We start from the raw sequence: 21,068 nt of genomic DNA, 5'->3' as shown, positions 1-21,068 counted from the left end.
AGTAACCTGCGCAGATTCAATGTGAATTTGCTCTGTGGGCTCTCTAGGCGACCCACTAGTTAAAGACTTTTGGCGCTGACCCCCCTCTACACTTGGATAAACCATGTAGGAGTCTAGGCTTGCGTCAATCCCACTTATGTCTAGTATAGTTGGAAGGTCTTGTTGGTGACACGAATTTCAAACTTTCTGGGTGAGTGGTTGTTCAGGTGATGGGACTGTCGCAATGCTCCCAAGTGATGACCTTCTCATAAACACAGGGTCAAGAGATAGCCGTCGTTGAGTTGAGGTTATCTCTTTCTCTAGTGCAGACACAGCCCTGGTAATAAAGGCATCTAGGGTGCCAGTGAGACCTCCTCCCACTCCCTTGCTACATAATTTATTTACTTTAGAGTTTTTTGACGCCATTACTACGATGTCTATAATGCTTATGCGTGTATCAGACAGTTATAATGAAGTATATAGTATATTACAAGTTAAGTAATTAAAAGAACAATTAAACAATATATAGTCAAGTCTTACTGAGATCGAAAAATCAAGGGGTATGGCCCAGTCCAGTCTCCTGTCTCAGTCGGGCTCAGACAGGCCCGCCCTTGGCCCGGGCTTCGCCCGGTACGTCCCACGACGCGGGGATGTGCACTGCTTTATGCACCTCCTGGCGCTGCTGGCGTGTCACTGTAGCGCGATTCTTATCGGCGTCTGGTGGCTGGCGGCGTTTCCCTAGGGCAAGTGTAGCAGGCACGGTGTCCTGCTCCTGCAGGTAGGCTCTCCTTTGGTTTGGCAATGTCCATATTTTGGCAATCATCCTAACTTTAGGGCAAAACAGCCTTGAACTTCTCATCCGAGTTAATTATGGTAATGAAACCCTTCTGTTTACCTCCCACCATACTAATGCGTTTTATACTTACATATCCGACGACTTTTAGCACAATAACGTGTACAATAGGCACATTCATATTGCGTTTACTTATCTTTAAGCTGTGCATTAGTTCACAACACAATAACAATACAAATTAGTTAATTATTTTGTTTCATGCATGCAAAATTAGTATTCCCCAAATGTTCATGCATTGTGCATCTTATACTATGGTTGGTTATTTTACCACAACACACCATTAGTAAATATTAACGTTATGGAACATTGATTTCACAAGGGGTACACAAAATGTTGTTTTGCCACCTTGCTCTATCAAGGGCATATGTCAAGTACAAACCAAGCAAGATGCCAGTAGGAGACCTATTTTAACTAAAAGAAATTCGGGCTTCAGCTCACACTCATTTCATGGTTTCCACAAGACATTTCTCCAAGAACAAAAATGACACAAAAATGATAATCATGAAAAAAAGCATAAAATCTTGTGTAATGAAATGTTTCCCATGGCTTACTTTTGACAAACATAACATAATCAAAAAGAGAGAACTCATGACTCTTCATAATTCTGCCATGAGGATGAAGCATGCCACCAATTGTATTGGTGGGTGAGTGTCCCTTTACAAAAAGAGGCCTCTCTCTTCCACCACGAGGAATAAAATAATGCTAGGGAGACAGGATAATGGAGAATTGCAAGTTATTTTTTATAGATTAGGTATCTCATAGCAGTGGGAGGCTGAGAGAACCAGTGAACGCAACTTCTCACATCCCTCTTTTTGGTATGTGTTACTTTTGACAGACCCACACCATTGAATTGTAGCTATACACTTAATAATAGATCCTTTGGTTAAGCTATGCCAACATACAAACAGAACCTGTGAGGAGTACCTGAGCTACATGTATCTCTGTCGATAGAGTCTGATTCTCTCTGTTGATCCATCCTTTTCATCTTATACACCCCCATTCACTTTGTGTCCAATCTGAATACTGTACATGGGTGCTTGTCCTATGTCTTTCCATGGCTGTCCTCTGTGCCTGCCACATATCTTTTTACTGTGCCTTTCCTTCAGTCACACATCATCGTTCACTCACTTCTCCATCAACACATCTCCTTTCCCTCACCTATCTTGCTCCTTTATTCCCTCTCTTCTGTTTCTCTTCTGTCACCAGTAGTTCTACAGAGGTGCGATATTCCTCTTCACCACTCATGATATTTTTCTTTAACACCCCAGGCTTTCCAATTTCCCAGTGATGTTGGAATCTCTTTGGGGACTCCTGATGATCCAACTCATGTGATGATGGAAATTCACTACAGCAACTTCAAGTCGACTGCAGGTACTGGGGTCAGTGACACATCTGTGGAGCATCAGGGGCTGTTGTTCCAGCACGAGGCAGCTCATGTAAATGGATGGTTCGTTGGTGGGATGTGCCATGGTACAGGCAATGTTTGCATTGTTCAGCATTCATCCATCATTTATTCTTTTTGCTTTTGTGGCCCTAAGTGTGACAGGTATGCCCAGATGTGAGTCCCATGCTCACTGTGCCACTGTATTCAAGCTAGCCTGGCTAATGAGGTTTGATACATCAACACTGGTCACAGGATGCTTGTTTCTGGTCCAGGGAGGACCTGGCATAGCAGTTCGGGCTGGACTGTTCACATTAGGAGCAGTGTCAAGACTGATTTGCACATGGCTGTTTGCAAACTGGGGTGGCGTGGTGAGCAAATAAATGATCAATTACACCCAGATCTCTGTGACTGGGGGTGAATGTTTGCATTTCCCATTATTCGTTCTTTTTGCTATGGTACATGCATGTGGCAGGTCGAAAATATGGAAGGTGCACTGATACTGACATACAAGTGGAAAACTGCACAACAGTTGCAATGTTACATTCCTGAGATAGACTTTGTGATTGGTAGTGGCAGTGGGGCTTATAGGAAAGTGAGCGCGTCAGTAGTTTATGGATGTATTAGACACTGAAAACAGTAAGTGCCGTGGTACATACATATAGTAGGCGAGGTGGATTGTTATATACAGTGGTACATGAGCTGACACTATAGATGCCGGAGTAAATGAAATTATCCGGCTGTGTGCATGGCATTCCAGTGGCACATGAATGTGACAAGCCTGGGGAAAGCAAATTTAGTTAGGGATTCATATGTCTTTCCGTATAAGCCGTAGGTGTGGTAGTGAATTGAGGTGAAAGGACATATAAGCAAAAGAGATGGTGGTACATTCAAGTAGGAAGTGGTGTGGGCAAGCAGTGCAATGAAAAGTGCATGTTGTAGGTTATGCACCCAGGAACAAGACTGACACATGAGACTTGCGGCATGACATGGCTGCGTGCCCACCCAAGGGAGATCCTTGCCTTAGCAATAAGGAAAGCCGGATTGAGCTACCTTTTAAACTAAACATAAAGAATGAATCTGTGTGAATGTGATATGCAAACTTTAATTTAAAAAAACTCCTGTATTTTGAGCTTCTGAAAAAAAAAAGCTTCTACGTTACCATTGACCTATGGTACCATAACAGAAGCCACTCTACCATAAAATGTAGGTGGAGATGGGTCTGGTATCAGGAACCCCATTCTTTAATGGACGTGGTAGTCTAATTTCCTGCATGTATTTTCCCATACTGGGCCCGGTAACTCATGTCCCGGAAATGTGTCTGGATATTGGCTGGAATCAGTAACTTCAGGCACGGTATCTCTCCCTCCAGTAGCGTGTCAAGGGGGAACATCCTTTACAACGCGGATGTTACTCCGCACTACAGTTACGACGCGTCTTTTACAACGCAAGAATCTTCTGGGGAGGTATTAGGTTCAGTTTCCTTTGAGTCTAGGGTCACCCACCTTCACTTTGGTCCTTTAGGGCTCTCTACAGATGTACCCTTGGCACACTGTTTGCCTATATGTGAGTTTGAACTAACAAGCAACATAATTATTCTGATATGGCAGGCGCAGCACGATATTGTACTGTTTTGACTGCCCTCTACCACTTCAGTTTTTGAAGTGAGGGGCGGATGATTCAGCCCCCCTTCCCACCATTGGCTACCTTTCTTTGGGTTCATTTGGGGATCATTATCAGAGACCACTTTGATGGATTTTTATAAATCATACCTATTTGATGGGAATCCAACACATCTCTGTACGGGTCTTACCAACAATCTCAGTAGGTCCTTCGACAGGTTTCTCCTGACACACATTCTGACATAGAGACTTATGTAGATCTATTAGCACCTAACTCACTTATGTAGGAGTTTTGCAGCAGCTCGGAGTACTTGAAGCTCATTTACAAGCCCCTTGCTTCGCTGGTACGTCACTTTTTCCAAAATTAAAAGTGACGCACTGTTGTGGCAAGGGGCTTGTAAATAAGCCCCAAAGCTTTTTGTTTTGGAGACTGTACCAACAACTCCATTACTGTCTGTGACTGACTGTATCCCATCTGAATCGAGCTTATACAATTGGAGTGGTGTCCCACCCAATGTGAATCATGGCTGACCCTATATTTTATAGGGCGAAGACAGTAGACAATCACAGACATGCCTTTGAATAAAGTTTATAGACTGATGGCTGTGGCTCTGTGACCCATACAGTGTTGGGAAACAATGGGTAATACGATCTTTACAGTCATGCAATCCTGTAACAACAAATATTGGAAGAGATTAAGTAAATGATCAAATTATGTAAAAATAGGTAACAGTTTGAGATATGTTCAACACACCAAATGAAAGACGTTGGCGATGTCCTTAATTGTCTTTTGCGACCTTGTGTGGTCGTTTATGACCATAAGACACAAATGACTGTTGTCATTCCTTGGCAGCATTATCAGTCCCCTCAACGTTGTATGTGTCTTTCATGACCACAACACACCATTGACCACTGCCAACCCATAGGTCAACATTATAGACATTACTAACCTCATTTGTGAACCTTTAACCACTATTTTGCGCTAGAGATGCATTATCTTATTCTCCACATTCGCATGTGTTGTCTTTCATTATTTAAGACACAATTTACCAACATCACCCAAACCTGTATTATCTGCCCTTTACACTAACTTCGTGTTTGGTCTCACAGGGACCCAGGACAATTCAGGAATGCGTCTCTACTACACTTCAGAGGTCCGGACCTATGATGCCGGAATTCTGGAGGTGGGCCCTACAATTATGGAAAGCATCTTCATTCCACCCATGGTTGAGTCCTTTAAAACGTATGGATTGTGCAAGATAGGAAATTTCACAATGGTAAGTGTTTGGCACCAAAGGGTGAGCACGTTCATTTTATTCCTGCAGCCAAATCATTCATGCATGTTTTTTTCCTAAAAAGCGGCAATGGATGTGAAAGCCTCTGAGGTCAGAGCATACACATAATAATTACATTGACCACTTGTATGGTTTACATGAATTTCGGGACTGGATGTACCGTGCATGGGGTACAGCTGTGTTTCCCTGTCCTGAGTGCCCATTTGTGCCTATCTGGTATCCTGGTTCGGGATTTGGCCCGGGCATCACGCTAATCTCACATGTGTGTAGAGGCCTAGGATTAAGGTCCTGGTCTTGCCTTGTCACCTGTAGGGGCTCACAAATCATGCCTTCATTCAAACTCAATAGACTACTGTTCCTATTGTGGGTTTAGTTCATAGTGCGGTCATGACAGTATACGATGTTATGTGAGTCCATGGTTGTGACCAGACCTTTTTTCTGTGTCACTAGAGTGGAGGCCATTCATGTACATTCCCACTTCTGTGAACTTCTCCAGTTCCTAGAGCTGACATTCTGCATGTATGTTTTAAGTGTATGTGTGTATCCTGTGTGATGCATGCATGGTGTATGTGTGCGTGAGTCAGAGTAATGAAGGCCTGTTGGATTTTTTTTTTTATCCCCGGCCTGACCTTTGCACACAAGATGGAGGCAAGGTTGTTTCCCCAGTGTATTATTAACTTTCCTGGTGCTGGAGACCTAGACACTAAAGTGAAGTGTTCCTTTAGAAATTCAATTAGGTCTTTTGCTTGACAAGGTGCTGCTGATTACTTTTCCTGAATGCTGCCTTTTGGTGGAAGGTAGGGGAGAGTGGTACAATTGCAGACTATCTTTTGCAAGGTGAGGGGAACCTCTGATTAACTCCTTCAGTTGTTGATGACAGCCAGGTGCAGAAAGCTCAACCCTCTTTCTGCCTCTTTTGTGGATGCTCGAGGCTTGAGGCAACCCTGCTGTGAGAAGCATCACTCCACAGGCTGTGTCTGAAGAGTAGCCAGAGGAGGACACTTGAAAGGAGAACTGTCCCAAACTAATAAAATGAATAAAGTGAATACTGTCTGATTTTGGAGTATAAAAGTGGGACCTCACTACCCCACTTGCTTTTCCAGCCTCAATGGCCAAGGAAGTGATGCCTCGCAGAGTGCTCAGAGGACCGATTTTCAATCAGAGCTTCTGTCTATCTGACAGCCAGCTTTCCCAAAGAGGAGCCATCACCTGGATCTATTGCTGGAAGACCTGTGTGCCTTCCCAGAAGTTCCTGGAAACCTGCAAGTATGCTGAGAGAGGGAATAAGCCTGCTAACCTTGAACTACATGTGTCTGTTGCAGAAGGGCTAGGAGCAGAGTGTCTCACGTGTATGTGGGAGCACCCACAAGAGAAGGACTGAGGAGAGCAAAACGCAGTTACTGGTGTCTGTGGGCTTCAATCTCGATGGGAGATCTCCATTGCAGTGGAAATTGCTGAGCCAGTCAGGGCTGTGGTTGCCTGAAAGAAGTAACTAGTCTGTGTGTGGCAATGGGATACAGCCTTTACAACAAAGCCGGAACCCCGTATGCTTTTACCATGCAGGCTTTACCACGCATGCAACACTACCACACAAGTCTGTACCACACAGTATTTTGCAATGAATATGCCTTTACCATGCATGCCTTTACAATGAATGTCGTTATAAAGGCATGAATAGTAAAGACCCATTCATTGTAAAAGGTTTAAAGATAATTATATATTAATTGTTTTAAATATTAAGTGTTTTTTTACATATAGATATATATAATGGCGTATACATGCATTTGGATAGTCTGTTGTCCACATCCATGAATTAGTTGTTGAGCACTGTCACTTTAAAAGAGCCAATCAATAGGTCCGATACGTTTTAAGCACTTGTCACTTTCAAGATTCGATCATTGAAGAAATCCTAGCTGGGTGGAGTTTGTGATTATTTAGTAATTGTATTCACTCAAAAGTATTTGCACAGAAATGGTAGTGGATTGTGTACAAAATTGACAGTAATGAAAAATTGCATCTGTTCCATATAGTACTCATCATGAATATTTTTGTATATATACTGTTTAAATGCCGAGTAAAAGCACTGGGTCATACCTGTGTAATACAGTTTAAAAAAGTATTCATACACATTTAATGGTGCTTACGTACATTTGGGTAGTCTGTAGTCCACATCTATGGATTAATAGTTGAGCACTGTCACTTTCAAAGAACCGATCAATAGGTCCAGCGTTGTCATGTGATCAAGGCCGGGAACGGCTTAAACGCTGTATGGCAGACGGAATTCAATCAAAAAGAATAAATGCACAGAATTGTGGTCCACACTTGTTTTTCTCTATAAAGAAGTTGTATGTGGTGAGAACTTTGGATATTAATAACCGGATTGACTTCCTCCAATATTGTGGACCCCCTCCTCACAAGCTGGCTCTGGAACGGCAAGTCAAGATCTCTGGCATACGGGGGCTCCAGCATCTACGGCTGCTGCGGCTGTGAAACCGGAAGTGAAAGCAAAGTATTCCGGGTAACGGAAATTACAGAGACCACCTGAAGACACAGAGGACAGCACACCTTGGTGTATCTTGGCGGCGCATAACGGGACCCTAGTTGGCTTATTGTAGTAGCTGACCGGCGGTCACGCCTGCGATGCCGACCTACAGGAACAAGGTAGGCAAATTCTGAATATTATTTGAATCAGGTGGGGAGTTGAGATTCCACAGAACCCTTTGCAGTGTTATTCAAAATCAGAGGGTTTGTTTGGACTAAACAAATAATAATTTATTGAATTCAAAATGTCTGCTGACATGCGGCGCAATCGGGTAACAGCTGCAGAGGAGATGTTTTCAAACTCTCCCACGGATCAAACAGTTCAGGATAGAGGCGTAACAGGTGAAACAAGTGGAGGTGCCAGGAGCATAAAGGAGACTTTCCGTATATTGGAGAAACTTATGAAGCAGGAACAATAAAAATGGTGGGAGTTCAAGTCTCTCCAAAGATATCTCAACGTAGGTAGAATCCCAAGGGCCTGAGGATAATGATAGCCCCTAGCTACGAGACACTGAATCCTCAAATAATGGTGGAATGGGCAGAGTGCACTCCGAAGTTATCAGGTAAGCTGCTACAAATATTGATCAAATATGTAGGAAGTGATAGACGGGATTTGAAACTGAAAATAGATGCACTAAATGAGGAAATCAAGGCACTAGGGGATTCCCAGCAAAAGCAAAAATTACATGAAGAGATGATGGTGAGACTTCACAAAGAGGAGGATAAGATCAAGATAAGAAAATCCTATGAATTTAAAGAGATAAAGAGGACTACAAAAATGGGCAGATTTTAAGTTTTCACGTAAATACTACTCTCTGAGGAATGCTAGGGCTAGCAAACAAACACAAATGTCATATCAAGTAGGCAAGAATCATCGCCAAGTAGATATTACATCTGCATCTGATATAAGCTCAGCGCTGGAAAGCGAATCAGAATCTGAAGCGAGGACCTAGCCAAAGCAATGTCAAATTATCCTTGGGAGAAGAATTTGATTTTTTAAGATAAAGCAGAAGAGAGACACTACGCCCGAGGAACAGCAGACCCGGGAAAATCGTGACAACAAAAGAAGACGGGAAAGAAGAAAGGCCGCCCGAAAACGGAGGCAACAAGAAGCCGGCATTCGGGCGGGGGCACTGAAAACGCAAGTAGTGGAAGGTCAACAACTACCCAGTGTTAATACCAGTGCCAATACAAAAATAAATCTAGCCCGTTGGACCTCAATGCAGCCGAACTTCAATTATTAACTTTAGGATTATCTTATTGCCCCAAAAGTAACTTCAACTACACGCAAACTAGAACAGATGTGTATAAATTTATCAGAAAGCTCAAGGTGAAGAAATACCACCAACTGCAAAGTCAATCACAGAATGATGACATCAACACAGTAATTAGTTAAATAATTAAGGGGAATGATTCGTTTAAGGGGGACAGAGGCTAGAATCAAAAAATCCATTTTAACAAAACAAGGTGCCTCTGACACAATGGATCACACTAAATTTTTCACAGAAGTCTCTTTATTTGACTCTGTACTTATTCGATTATTTTTATTGTTTATGATTTTCACATTCAAGTATTCCTTTCACCTTATACATAACACAATTTTCAATTTTCTGAAAAAGCTTTTAAATTAATACAAAAAACATAACTACTTGACAGTTCTCTCATATTTCAATACCAACTCTACAATACACGTGAATACATACAGACAATTGACAATTCATGAAAATTATACTTTCATTTTTTCGCTTCCTAAAAAAGAAGACATTTAGTGCTGTAATCAATTGGAAAATGTCTTATCACAATTTAAATCCCTACAATTTTTTTGTCCTACTAATAGTGCAAGGTCGAAACTCGTCGGCACAATCCAGTGGTCTAGAAAGGTCGAAACTTGTCGGCACAATCCAGTGGTCTAGAAAGATTCATTTAACAAGAAGCTGCTGTTTTGTTTCAGCTGGAGAAGTTGGAACAAGATAAATCCATCTTTATAAAAACTATAAAATTATTTCAGACCACCTATAAAGGACCATACGAAAAAGACAAGTGTTCAGGACTAAGACTCCATGTGGTCTTGACACATTAGATTCTTTGGAAACTCTCCCTTCTTTTCTCTGCCATGTTTAGAAACATTTTTTCTTGTTCATGTAATGAACAGGTCAAGTTATCTCCGTGTGCTTCATTTAAATCTATTGTACCTATAGTCAGAAAGTATTCTCCCATATAACGTGTATGTACAGGATTCAGATTTCCACGTATTGGAAGTTCAGAAAATATCACGTCTGAGTTAGAGTAGTAGTACTGTAACGGTCCTCTTTTATAAAACAAGCTAGCTAAAATACTACAGGAAATTCCATAAGTCAAGGGTAGGTGATGATAAGTCACGCCTTCAGCTACAGAAGTAGGTAGCTTCATGCAGACATAGCAGTCTTCTATTTCCATAGTTTCTACATAATGCACTAACAGGTTTGCGAATACATTTAGATGTGTTTGGTTCTTAACTCCGTGATAATGTAGTCCTTCCTCATCTGGTGCTTCTAAGTCTGATTTTGTTTGTCTAAGTGCTTTTTCACGTCTTTCTACACTTCGTGTTGTCAGTTCTTCAGTATCAGTGTTCACAGTCTGTGCAGGGTCAATATTAGTATTTTTGCTCACCATATAGGAATAAAAACGGTTAGTCCTATCCAAATTATTAACACTATAGCTATACTACATACACATACTTTGCAGCATGTTTTGCAACAATTGCGTCTAGGCCTCCCATTCACATTTTAATCAGACATTTTTGCTTAGAAGAAGTTCTCAACCCCTCTTTGTAACTTTGCACAGGTAGCTTACACTGCGCAACTTCAGGTTGGTTCGTCTTCTTCGGCAGAATGATCAGCTGTCTGTTCTTCGTCACTTTCGTCAGTTATATCAAGATCCTCAAACTCCTCCAAGATCAAATATGTCCATTCAGGATCTTGATATTTTTCGTTCAGTCTTTTTATTCGATCACTTCTTCTTTTGGAACGTTCTCCAGCTTGCTCTGCAATACGGGAACTTTTCCTTCTTTGCTCAAGTTTATCTTCTACTGTTTTTAGTCTCAGTCTCAGTCTCTTAATATATCTGGGTTCGATATTTTTCTTTTTCTTGAGTCTTTTAGCTGGCACTGTAATTTGGCTTTCTTCTAATGCTCTTTTATTTTCGTTTGTTTGTGGCACTTCTGCTTCTGCTTCTTCCCTTCCTGTCTGGCTAGTTCCAGGTCTTGTATCTTTTTCTTCTGCCTGGTTCCTAAGCTGGTCTTGTTCAGGTGTATACTCTATCAGTCTTTTGGGTGTTTCAGTTTCTGTGTCCTGAACACGTTCTTCTAGTTCTATCTGATCCTGTTCAAGCACTTCGAACCCTTGATTTTCTTCTGCTCGAACTTTTACACTGGTTCCTGTCTGTCCCTTTTCAATTTCAGGAGTTTGTGGAGGTGTGTCGATCACTTGCTCTGTCCCTCTCTGACCTTCTTCACCTTCAAATTTGACATGGATTTCGATAATCTGATTGTCTTCGCCTGTGCCTGTCTCTTCCTCTCTATCCCACTCTCTGTCTGCGTAGGTTTGACTTCTTGTTCTGATGGGGTCGTCGGTCAGATCGATTATGGATATCCACTCATCTTGACTGGTGCTCGGTTGTACGTCATCAGCTACTTCAGGACCATCGTCTGGAGACCCCTCAGCTGGACAACCTTCAGCGTCAGTCTTCTTTTCGTCTCTTATTACCTTCTTGGTATGGCTGGCATGGATCCACTTCGGGACGCCGGCACACTTCACCGCTGTTGTGGTCACCAGTATCACTTGGCGTTGTTGTCCCCACTTTGGTGCAAGGCAATCTGAACGAGTATGCTTCTTGATTACAACCCAGTCACCTGGAACCAATTTATGGACTGGAGTTGTTGGATTGGCGACGGCGTCTTCCCCAATCTGGCGAGAGATAGAACGCACTAGGTCACCTAGTTGCTTCCAGTACTCAAGTACCAAATCATCAGAAATGTTTATCAGTTTATGTCCTGGTACCCATGCTTGTCTCATCGCTCTTCCCATCAGGATTTCATGGGGGCTTAGGCCTGTTTTTCGGTCTGGAATACTTCTGAGTCCCATCAGAACAAGAGGTAAAGCATTTATCCAGTTCATGCCTGTAGATTCACACATCTTTCCTAATCTCGATTTTATAGTGCCATTTATCTGTTCCACCACTCCAGAAGCCTCTGGACGATATGCACAGTGCAGCTTTTGTGTGATCTTGAATGCTTTACAGAGCTGATCGATTACCTCATTCTGAAAATGTCCGCCTCTATCTGATTCAATTGTGACTGGCACCCCGAACCTAGGTATTAATTCTCGCAGTAACAATTTAGCTACAGTTATGGCGTAAAATTTTTTTGGCAGGGTAGGCTTCCACCCATTTTGAAAACAGGCAGACAATGACAAGGACATATCTCATTCCCTCACAACGAGGTAGGGTGATGAAGTCAATCTGTACTCTTACAAAGGGACCCCCTGATTTCCCAATCTTTCCTAATTCAACTACTGTTCTTTTCCCAGCATTGAACTGCTGACATGTTAAGCACCTCTGGCAGAGTGACTCTGCTACCTTCCTGAACTTCGGATTGTACCATGTTTGTTGGAAAACCAGAACCATGGCATCCCTACCAGTGTGTGAATCTCCATGTATCAGTCTGGCCATTGAAGCAAGCAGATGTCTAGGCAACACAGGCATACCATTTGGGCCCACAATGACACCATCCTCACTTCTCTGTCGACAACCAAGTTTCCTCCATTTTTCCTTTTCTTTTGATGGCACAGCATGCTGCCAATCTCTCAACTCTTCCCAGGTAGGCACATCCTCAAACACCATAAGTTGGCAGCTGTTTCCAGGTCCCCCCAATTTAACATTTACAGACAGGGGTCGTTTGCTGTGTGTGTTCCTGCTGCCGCTGGGAGACCACTTTTACTACTTGCGGAACCCGCTTCGCGGGTCCCGCTGCGCTGTTGCCGCCACCGGAGCCCAGGAGTCACAGGAGCCAGCTGGGTGAGAGAGCGTGCGACAGGGCTGCGAGCGAAGGAACCGGGACTCGCTTTCCCAGGAGTCCCGGCAATCCTCCGGCCTATCACCTGGCCCGCTCTCCCTGACCGCCCCGCCCAGCTCACCTTTTTAAAAATCCCCGCCTCCTATTGACATTGGGGTCGTTTGCTGTGTGTGTTCCTGCTGCCGCTGGGAGACCACTTTTACTACTTGCGGAACCCGCTTCGCGGGTCCCGCTGCGCTGTTGCCGCCACCGGAGCCCAGGAGTCACAGGAGCCAGCTGGGTGAGAGAGCGTGCGACAGGGCTGCGAGCGAAGGAACCGGGACTCGCTTTCCCAGGAGTCCCGGCAATCCTCCGGCCTATCACCTGGCCCGCTCTCCCTGACCGCCCCGCCCAGCTCACCTTTTTAAAAATCCCCGCCTCCTATTGACATTGGGGTCGTTTGCTGTGTGTGTTCCTGCTGCCGCTGGGAGACCACTTTTACTACTTGCGGAACCCGCTTCGCGGGTCCCCCTGCGCTGTTGCCGCCACCGGAGCCCAGGAGTCACAGGAGCCAGCTGGGTGAGAGAGCGTGCGACAGGGCTGCGAGCGAAGGAACCGGGACTCGCTTTCCCAGGAGTCCCGGCAATCCTCCGGCCTATCACCTGGCCCGCTCTCCCTGACCGCCCCGCCCAGCTTATTCCAGCCTTAGGCCCATATAAACCTTTGTAACCCGCTGCGCGGGAGCGCGCGGGAGCGCCCGGGGCGAAGCCCGGGCAAAGGGCGGGCCCTCTGAGGCCCTCGTAGGCCAGAGCAGGCCGGGCTGGGCCCACTCTCTAAAACCCACTCCGTGGGCTCGTGTTACAGGTTAGTTAATGGCTACCCTACCCGATGGGGGGTCACCTGGGAAGAAGGGCAAACTTCGCAATGGGTCACTAGACAATTACTTTCCCAAGGTACTGTCCGAGGGGGAGAAGGAATTGATCATGGCTGAACGCAGGGCTGAGCGGAGGCGTTCAATCGAAAGCTTGAAAAACAGATCCTTTATTGACTCTGCGTCTGTATCCTTGTTCACCGAGGGGGACTTAATCGACCTTGGGAGGGAAACCGTTAGTCAAGAAGGCTTCCCACTTTTACTGCGTGACTGCACTTCTTCGCCTGGTATGTCCCTTGATCCTATTGTGATTGACCCCCCTACCCAGATCTCATGCCACCCTGCTGCTCCCTTGAAGCTTAAATCATTGAAATCCAAGCAACTAGTGGTTGCACAGATACACGGACCACCACCAAATAAAAAAAGGAGGAAATTAAGGGCGGGACAAGGCAAAGTTAAAATTTCCCATCTAGACTTTGGCAAAGGCCCTAAATTATCTTCACCGCATGTAAGGGCTACCATGGAAGTTGCAACTACTGTAACACCCGAGGCATCACCAATGGTGGCTACTCCGTTTGTTGAGGTCCCCAATATAGCAGTTTTAGATAACAGTCAGGGGCCCTTATTTACAAACTCATCGACTCCTCCTCCACCTGTAGGGGATTTCGAACTTTTACTGAGGTCTCTGTTGCTACCCGTGATTGAGAGTCTTAGGAAAGTCGAAAATAGATTGACCTTAGTAGAGGCTGCCTTAAATAGTATGGCCACGGTGACCAGGGCTCAGGGGAGTGGGGGAACACAACTAACACCTTGTACTGGGGTCTCGTCTAGCGTGACTGTAAAACCCCCAGTAGCTACCCCCTCTGCTCTACTCCAGCCGTCTAAACAGTCGTCTCAGCATCAGGGAAAGGCGGTGCCTGCTATACATAAAGAAAATCCTACAATGAACCCGATCATTTCTGTAGCTGGGACAGAAGGTGGCCCCCAAAGGCCAATGACAAAGGCTCCCCCAGTAAACAGAAGCGAGAGACAGGGGGAAGGGGGACGCACCAGAGGTCCTCTGACTAGAGTACCTCAAGTGGAAATTCCACCTCAGGCGGTGCCCTATGTAGTAGTCATGACCGGGGTTCCTCCATTAGCAGACAATAAGAAGGAAGGTTATGGCCAATTGAAAAATAAAATAATTCATTGGTTGAGGACATTCAGGCCTATAGCCCCAAATGTGGATGGAGATATTGTACATGTCAGAAGGATCCCGTGGTTGGGTAACACTAGGAAAGATATTGACGGGGATCTAGTGGTGGTTAATTTTAGAGACCCCCGTGCAGTGGACTACATTTTAAACTGGCCATATGCAGGAGGAGGAAACTCTATTACACCTAGGCCCTTAACCTACTTTTACCCGAGGCCGGTTCCTTACCCCCCCAAACATAGGGAAGAGTCTTATGCCCCATGGCCCAAGCAGTTTGGTTACAATAGTACTCATCAGGTATTTGGCCAGCATCAGCTTTACCCTAATGGTCAGTCTGGTTGGTTTACGGTTCCACAGAGACATCACCTAAGCCACAATGGTGCAATGGAGCATCTTAGACCCTTCACCCCCTTAGATACTTTCAATAGGTTTTCGCAGCTTAGTGGCATGGAGGACTGCGATTGATGCTTACAGCCTATGGAGGAGGGAGGCGGTAGACATGGAGTGGATCCCCAGCAAGGAGGAATTATTTGTGACAATTCCCAGGAGGTAACCATAGATGACTCTAATGTCATCCACTCGAATATGCCTCATTTTGATGCCCCGGGTATGTCTATTGTTGTTGATTGTTTTGAACCCGACAGGCAATCTTGTTGTGTGAGTAACAGCCACCAATCTAGAGGTGTGGGAATGGAGCCGGGGGGGGTGATCACGGAAGGGTTCTCTCTAGTGCACAAGGGTTCTAGGGTAATAAACCTGATTTCCTGGAATGTAGCCGGGCTAAAAAGGAAGTTAGACATTCCTGAATGGCATGAATTCATCGAGAAGTTCGATGTCTGCCTGTTTCAAGAAACTTGGTGCTTGATACCAATTGATAAATCTGGCTACACTACCTTCTTTTCCCCAGCGATAAGTAGAGGGAAAGGTAGACCAGCAGGAGGTCTTTTAGTCTGGATAAGAACTGACCTAGATTGGGACATGGCCTCTAATGACACCCAGTGTAATGATTTAATGCACCTTTCTTCCAGGGGTCATATCGAGGGGATTAGGCTTGAACTTTTTAATGTGTACGCTAGAGGGGCTGCGGGGGATAATACTTCGGCAACCATATCGAGCCTTGATTCTGCTCTAGCTAATTGCCCTCCCTCAGCCAGAATTATGGTGGGTGGCGATTTTAATTGTACGTTCGAACCTCTTCTTGGTGATGATCCACTAGGTACTGAGGAGGACGACTCCAGGTGGTCTATCCCCCCCTTGACGGTACCCCCCATCCGGAAATGGTCTGCTAGGGCAATCCAACTGAACGCCCTCACTAGGGAGCACAAATTAAGAGCCCTTAATGGCAGGACCCGGTCTGATATATCAGGTGCAATGACTTTTAACAGGCTATCGGCCCCGTCCAGAATTGACTATATTTTAATGAGTGTTAGTATGTGGATGGACCTTATTGATATGGAGGTGGTACCCACCCAGGATAGCGACCATAATCCGCTTTGCTGCAAGTTTAAATGGGGCAAAATTAAAGAGAAAGGGAAGAGTGCACCGTTGAAATTAACCAAAGAGATCATCCCCTACGAAAACAATCGTAGATTGAAGTGGGACAAGGCTCAGTTAAACGCAGACCAACTAGAGACCATTAAATTTACCATCGAAGCCCTGTACAGGGACTTGGAAGCAATGGATCGGGTGGTTGCTAGCCCTCCGTGCCCTTCTTTACAACTAGATTCTGCATATAAAGGCACGATAGATCAAGTGAGTCTTTATTTCACCTCTAAAGGGAAAACCCCCAGATCAAATAGGACTCCCCCCATATCCAGCAACCCATGGTATTCAGCGGACTGCAGGGGGAAGAGGAAAAGTTTGTCAGTTGCCTTGCTCTCAAGGAATCCTATTCTGGTTAGAGCGGCCAGGAGGGAGTACTTGAGAGCAATTGCTCTGGCAAAGCGCGAGTGGGAGGAGGAGCACTGGAGGGAAATAACAGACGCCGTCAGCAGGAGGGACTCGACGTTATTCTGGGATTTAATCAATAGAGCTAGGCAGGGTAAAACCCAGCCTTTAGCAACCCATATAACCAGCCTGCAATGGTTCAATCACTTCTCATCTCTGTATGGCGGCAGTGAAGATACATCTGGCCCTTTGGTTGCTTGTGGGGAGGGAAGGGATCCTGGCGGGGAGACGGAGTGCTTATTTACGGCCTCCGAAGTAGTGGCAGCAATTAAACATTTGACGCCCAAAAAGGCAGCTGGGCCGGATGGGATCCCTGGGGACCTCTTGATTGCTGAACCCCTAGCCTGGGCAAATTTAATAGCCACCATAATGAATTTGTTAGTAAAGGGACACCCCGTGCCAGATTCATGGAAGGGTGCCGAGGTGGTCACAGTGTACAAGAAGGGGGCAAGAGATGACCCTGCCAACTACAGACCGATTAGTCTGATAGACATAATCCAGAAAGTGGTTGGCAGGGTCATTATCGCCAGGGTGGGCGACTGGATGGAGGAGGAAGGCATTCTCTCTCATCTGCAGGCCGGATTTCGCCAGAGGGTGGGCACGATGGACCAGGTCTTTCGGCTGTTTGGGATCTATTGGAAGGCAGTTACCATCAAGAAGGGGAGCCTATATATGGCCTTCATAGATCTCAAGACGGCCTTCGACCTGGTCCCCCGTGCTAAACTTTGGGAGATTCTGAAAAGTTTGGGCTTTCCTGGCTCACTCTTAAGATTAATTGTAAGACTCCACGAGGGGACATACGCCAGGATCAGATGGGGTACACAGGGCCAACTGACAGATAGGGTACCTGTAAGGAGTGGAGTCCGTCAAGGGTGTGTCATGGCTCCGACTCTCTTCTCCTTGTTTGTGAATGGAGTGGTGGACCATCTGAGAGGAGAAGAGACGGATGCCCCAACCCTGGCGGGGGAAAAGATTCAGACCCTGCTCTTTGCTGACGACACCTTACTGATAGCTAAATCCCCGATAGGCCTGCACAAACTCCTGCAGCGTTTCTCCTCCTTTTGTACAGAGAGAGGCCTAACCATCAACACCACCAAAACCAAATTGATGGCCTTTTCACCTGCCAAAAATTTTAAAAACAATTTTCTGCTTAATGGGACTCCCTTGGAGTTGGTCGAGGCATTCGACTATTTAGGGGTCCGGATAAATAGCCGAATGACCTGGAAGGATCACTTAGCGAAAATGCTATTGGGCCACAAAAGAGTGTCGGGGGTGATCTTACGAGAGTACCGGGCATCAATTAGTAAACCAGTGTCCCCGGTAATGGCCATCTACGATGGCCAGATACTCCCGGCTGCATTGTACGGCTCCGAATTATGGGGGTTCGACAATGTAAATGAGCTAACCTTAGCAGAAAATAAGTTTTTGAGAGATGTGGTGGCACTCCCTGTTTCCACCCCGCTTATCCCCTTGCGGTTAGACCTTGGTAGACGTGCCCTAAAGGATATAGTGAGGCTGCGACCATTGCTTTTTTGGGTCCGCCTGAGAAGGACTAAGGAGTTGGCCAAATATGCTGAAGTACTGGACGAGCTAATTTTTCTAGACTCTGGGTGTAAAATTGGCTGGTTGAAAAATTTGAGGCTATTGGTCTCCCAATTGGGTTTGAGAGATATTTGGGAGTCTCAAGCGCCCCCGCCCAAAATGGTGATCAAGAAACTATATTGGTATTGGGTTCAGGCCGAAGCATCACGTGGTATAACAGGGGGTTCACTTACAGAGTCTTTTCTGGAGTGTAAGTGTGTAAGGAAACTTGAACCCTTCCTTGACTTGATAACTAAGCCTCTAGACAGGGCCCTCTTTTTAAAATTAAGGTACGGTACCCTCCCGGTACACGAATTTACTTCAAAATGGTCCAACCAGGGCGGCCCCTTGCGATCTTGTCCTGGCTGTGCGGCCCCTATAGAGTCCGTGGCCCATCTTCTTTTTGCCTGCCCCGCGTATAAAGTGGCGCGGAAAAACTGGTTGAAACCAGTATGTAAAGGTTTGGGGATGAGGTGCCATCGCTCGGCCTTACGAGTGATTACATCGGATCTATCATCTACCCCATTGATATGCGGGGTGGCAAAGTTTTTAGGTAGTGCCTGGATTATTAGATCAAGATCTCTGGGAATGATTGCAAGGCCTCTACCCACCCAGAGTGGAGTTATTTGAAGCTGCTAATTCTGAGTGCCTGGATTATTTTTTTTTGTCCGTGGTTTTATTAATTATGATAGTGCTCAGTCGTATTTTAAGTATGGTCAACCCTTGTTGTTGCTAGTATAATTTGATGGAATGTATTTTAAAATGTATATTGTTGTCTTTTATGGTGATCAATTTTACCGAATAAAGATTTATACTACTACTACTACATTTACAGACATGCGATGTCTGGCACAATGTTGGGCCACTTCATCAGCAAATCGATTTCCTAAGGTCACATGATCAGTGCCAGATTTATGAGCAGCACATTTGACCACTGCCAATTCTTTTGGTAATTGGATTGCCTCCAGTAAATCTTGTACAACTTTTCCATTTCTGATGGGAGTACCTGAAGAAGTCAGAAACTCCCTCTGTAGCCACAATTGGCCGAAGTCATGCACAACCCCATAACAGTACTGACTGTCAGTATATACTGTTATTCTTTTGTTTTTCCCAATTTTACAGGCTCTTATTAATGCAATCAATTCGGCTACTTGTGCAGACTTCACTCCAAATAAACAGGATGCTTCTTCAATTTGTTTTACTGAGACTACAGCATAAGCAGCACTTAGGCCTACAAGTTCGTGTCTCATACATGAGCCATCCACGAACAGTTCTTCATCTTCCACAGGCAAGGGCATTTCCTTGATGTCTGGGCGTGGTTTAGTACTAAATTCTGTCAGGTCAATGCAGTTATGCTCGTCCTCTCCCTTTGCTTCTGCAGTCATTGAGTCAGGTAGCAAGGTGGCTGGATTCAGAATGTTGCACCGAGTAATGACTACATTCGCAGCACCCACGAGAATCCTCTCGTATTTAGTCAGCCGACTAGGGGTGAGTTACTGAGTTTTAGTTCTAGTAAGTAAAATTACAACTGCATGTGGAACATACACAGTTACAGGATGTCCCATAACAATAGATCCACTCTGTTCTAGACTCGTGCAAGTTGCAGCTACTGCTTTCAGACATCCGGGTAATCCAGCAGCCACTGGATCCAAAGTAGCAGAAAAATATGCCACTTGATGTCTAGTCAAACCATGCTCCTGAGTTAAGACTGACAGTGCACAGTTATCTCGTGTGTCACAGAACAGTGCAGATTCCTTGGAATAATCAGGCATCCCTAGAGCAGGGGCTGTACACAGACATTCTCGTAATTTAGTAAATGCTGTCAAGCTTTCATCATCCCATTCCACTGGGTCCTTTGCTCCTTTCTTCGTCATTTTTATCAAAGGCTTTGCCAGGACTGCAAATCCCACAATCCATTGCCTGCAGTAACCTACAACTCCAAGGAACATTCTGACTTCTTTCTGAGTACGGGGTAACTGCATGTTCCGAATTATTCTGACTCTCTCTGAGGTAACTTTTCTGATGCCTTTTTCTATCTGGTGCCCCAGATATTTCACTACTTTGTACAGAACTGCAATTTATCAGGAGATACTTTATGTCGCTTTTCACCTAGGTGATTCAGTAAGGCAATGGTGTCAACAACGCAGTCTCTCTGACTTTTAGACGCCACCAAAAGGTCGTCTATATATTGCACCAAAACAGATTTTCCAGGTAAGACTAAAGATTCAAGGCATTTTTTCAGAATCTGATTAAAGATCGAGGGGCTTTCTGTGTACCCTTGAGGGACGCGATTCCAAATGAACACGTGACTGTTGAATGCAAATGAGAAAATAAATTTGCTGTCTGGATGCAATGGGATCGAAAAGAATGCGTGACATAGGTCTATTACGGTAAACCACTCAGCATCCCAGGGAATCTGATACAGGATCACTGCTGGGTTTGGAACAATAGGACAGCAAGGAACAACAATTTTGTTTACCTTTCTCAGGTCCTGCACTACCCTGTACTTGCCACTAGGTTTCTTGATTCCAATTATTGGTGAGTTACATGGGCTACTCGTCACTTCTTGTATGATGTTTGCTTCTAGCAATCTTTTTATTTCAATAGCAACTCCTGCTCTCACTTCTGCACTCATTTTGTATGGCTTGGTATTGGGGTAAACTGCATTTTCTTTCATGGCTATTTTTATTGGGTCTACATCTGCCATTAATCCTACATCCTTTCCAGTAAAGTCCCATACTTCTGGTTTCACTGTCTTTTGTAGTTCTTCGGGTAAG

The 21,068-nt window shown here is 44.9% G+C and overlaps 1 protein-coding gene across 1 annotated transcript in view; it reads left to right on the top strand.

The window, feature by feature from the left end:
- Nucleotides 1–21,068, top strand: part of LOC144768680 (putative DBH-like monooxygenase protein 2) — a 574,472-nt gene that overhangs the window by 286,766 nt on the left and 266,638 nt on the right. Inside the window, exons 6-7 of the mRNA XM_078652509.1 lie at nucleotides 2,101–2,203; nucleotides 4,946–5,112. Of these exons, the coding sequence (XP_078508635.1) occupies nucleotides 2,101–2,203; nucleotides 4,946–5,112 (270 nt within the window). The remainder of the gene's footprint in view (nucleotides 1–2,100; nucleotides 2,204–4,945; nucleotides 5,113–21,068) is intronic.

This window comes from Lissotriton helveticus, chromosome 7, assembly GCF_964261635.1.
Source record: "Lissotriton helveticus chromosome 7, aLisHel1.1, whole genome shotgun sequence".
NCBI lineage: Eukaryota > Metazoa > Chordata > Amphibia > Caudata > Salamandridae > Lissotriton > Lissotriton helveticus.
The sequence above is the reverse complement of the archived record's forward strand: the minus strand, read 5'-3'. Positions and strand labels throughout refer to the sequence as shown.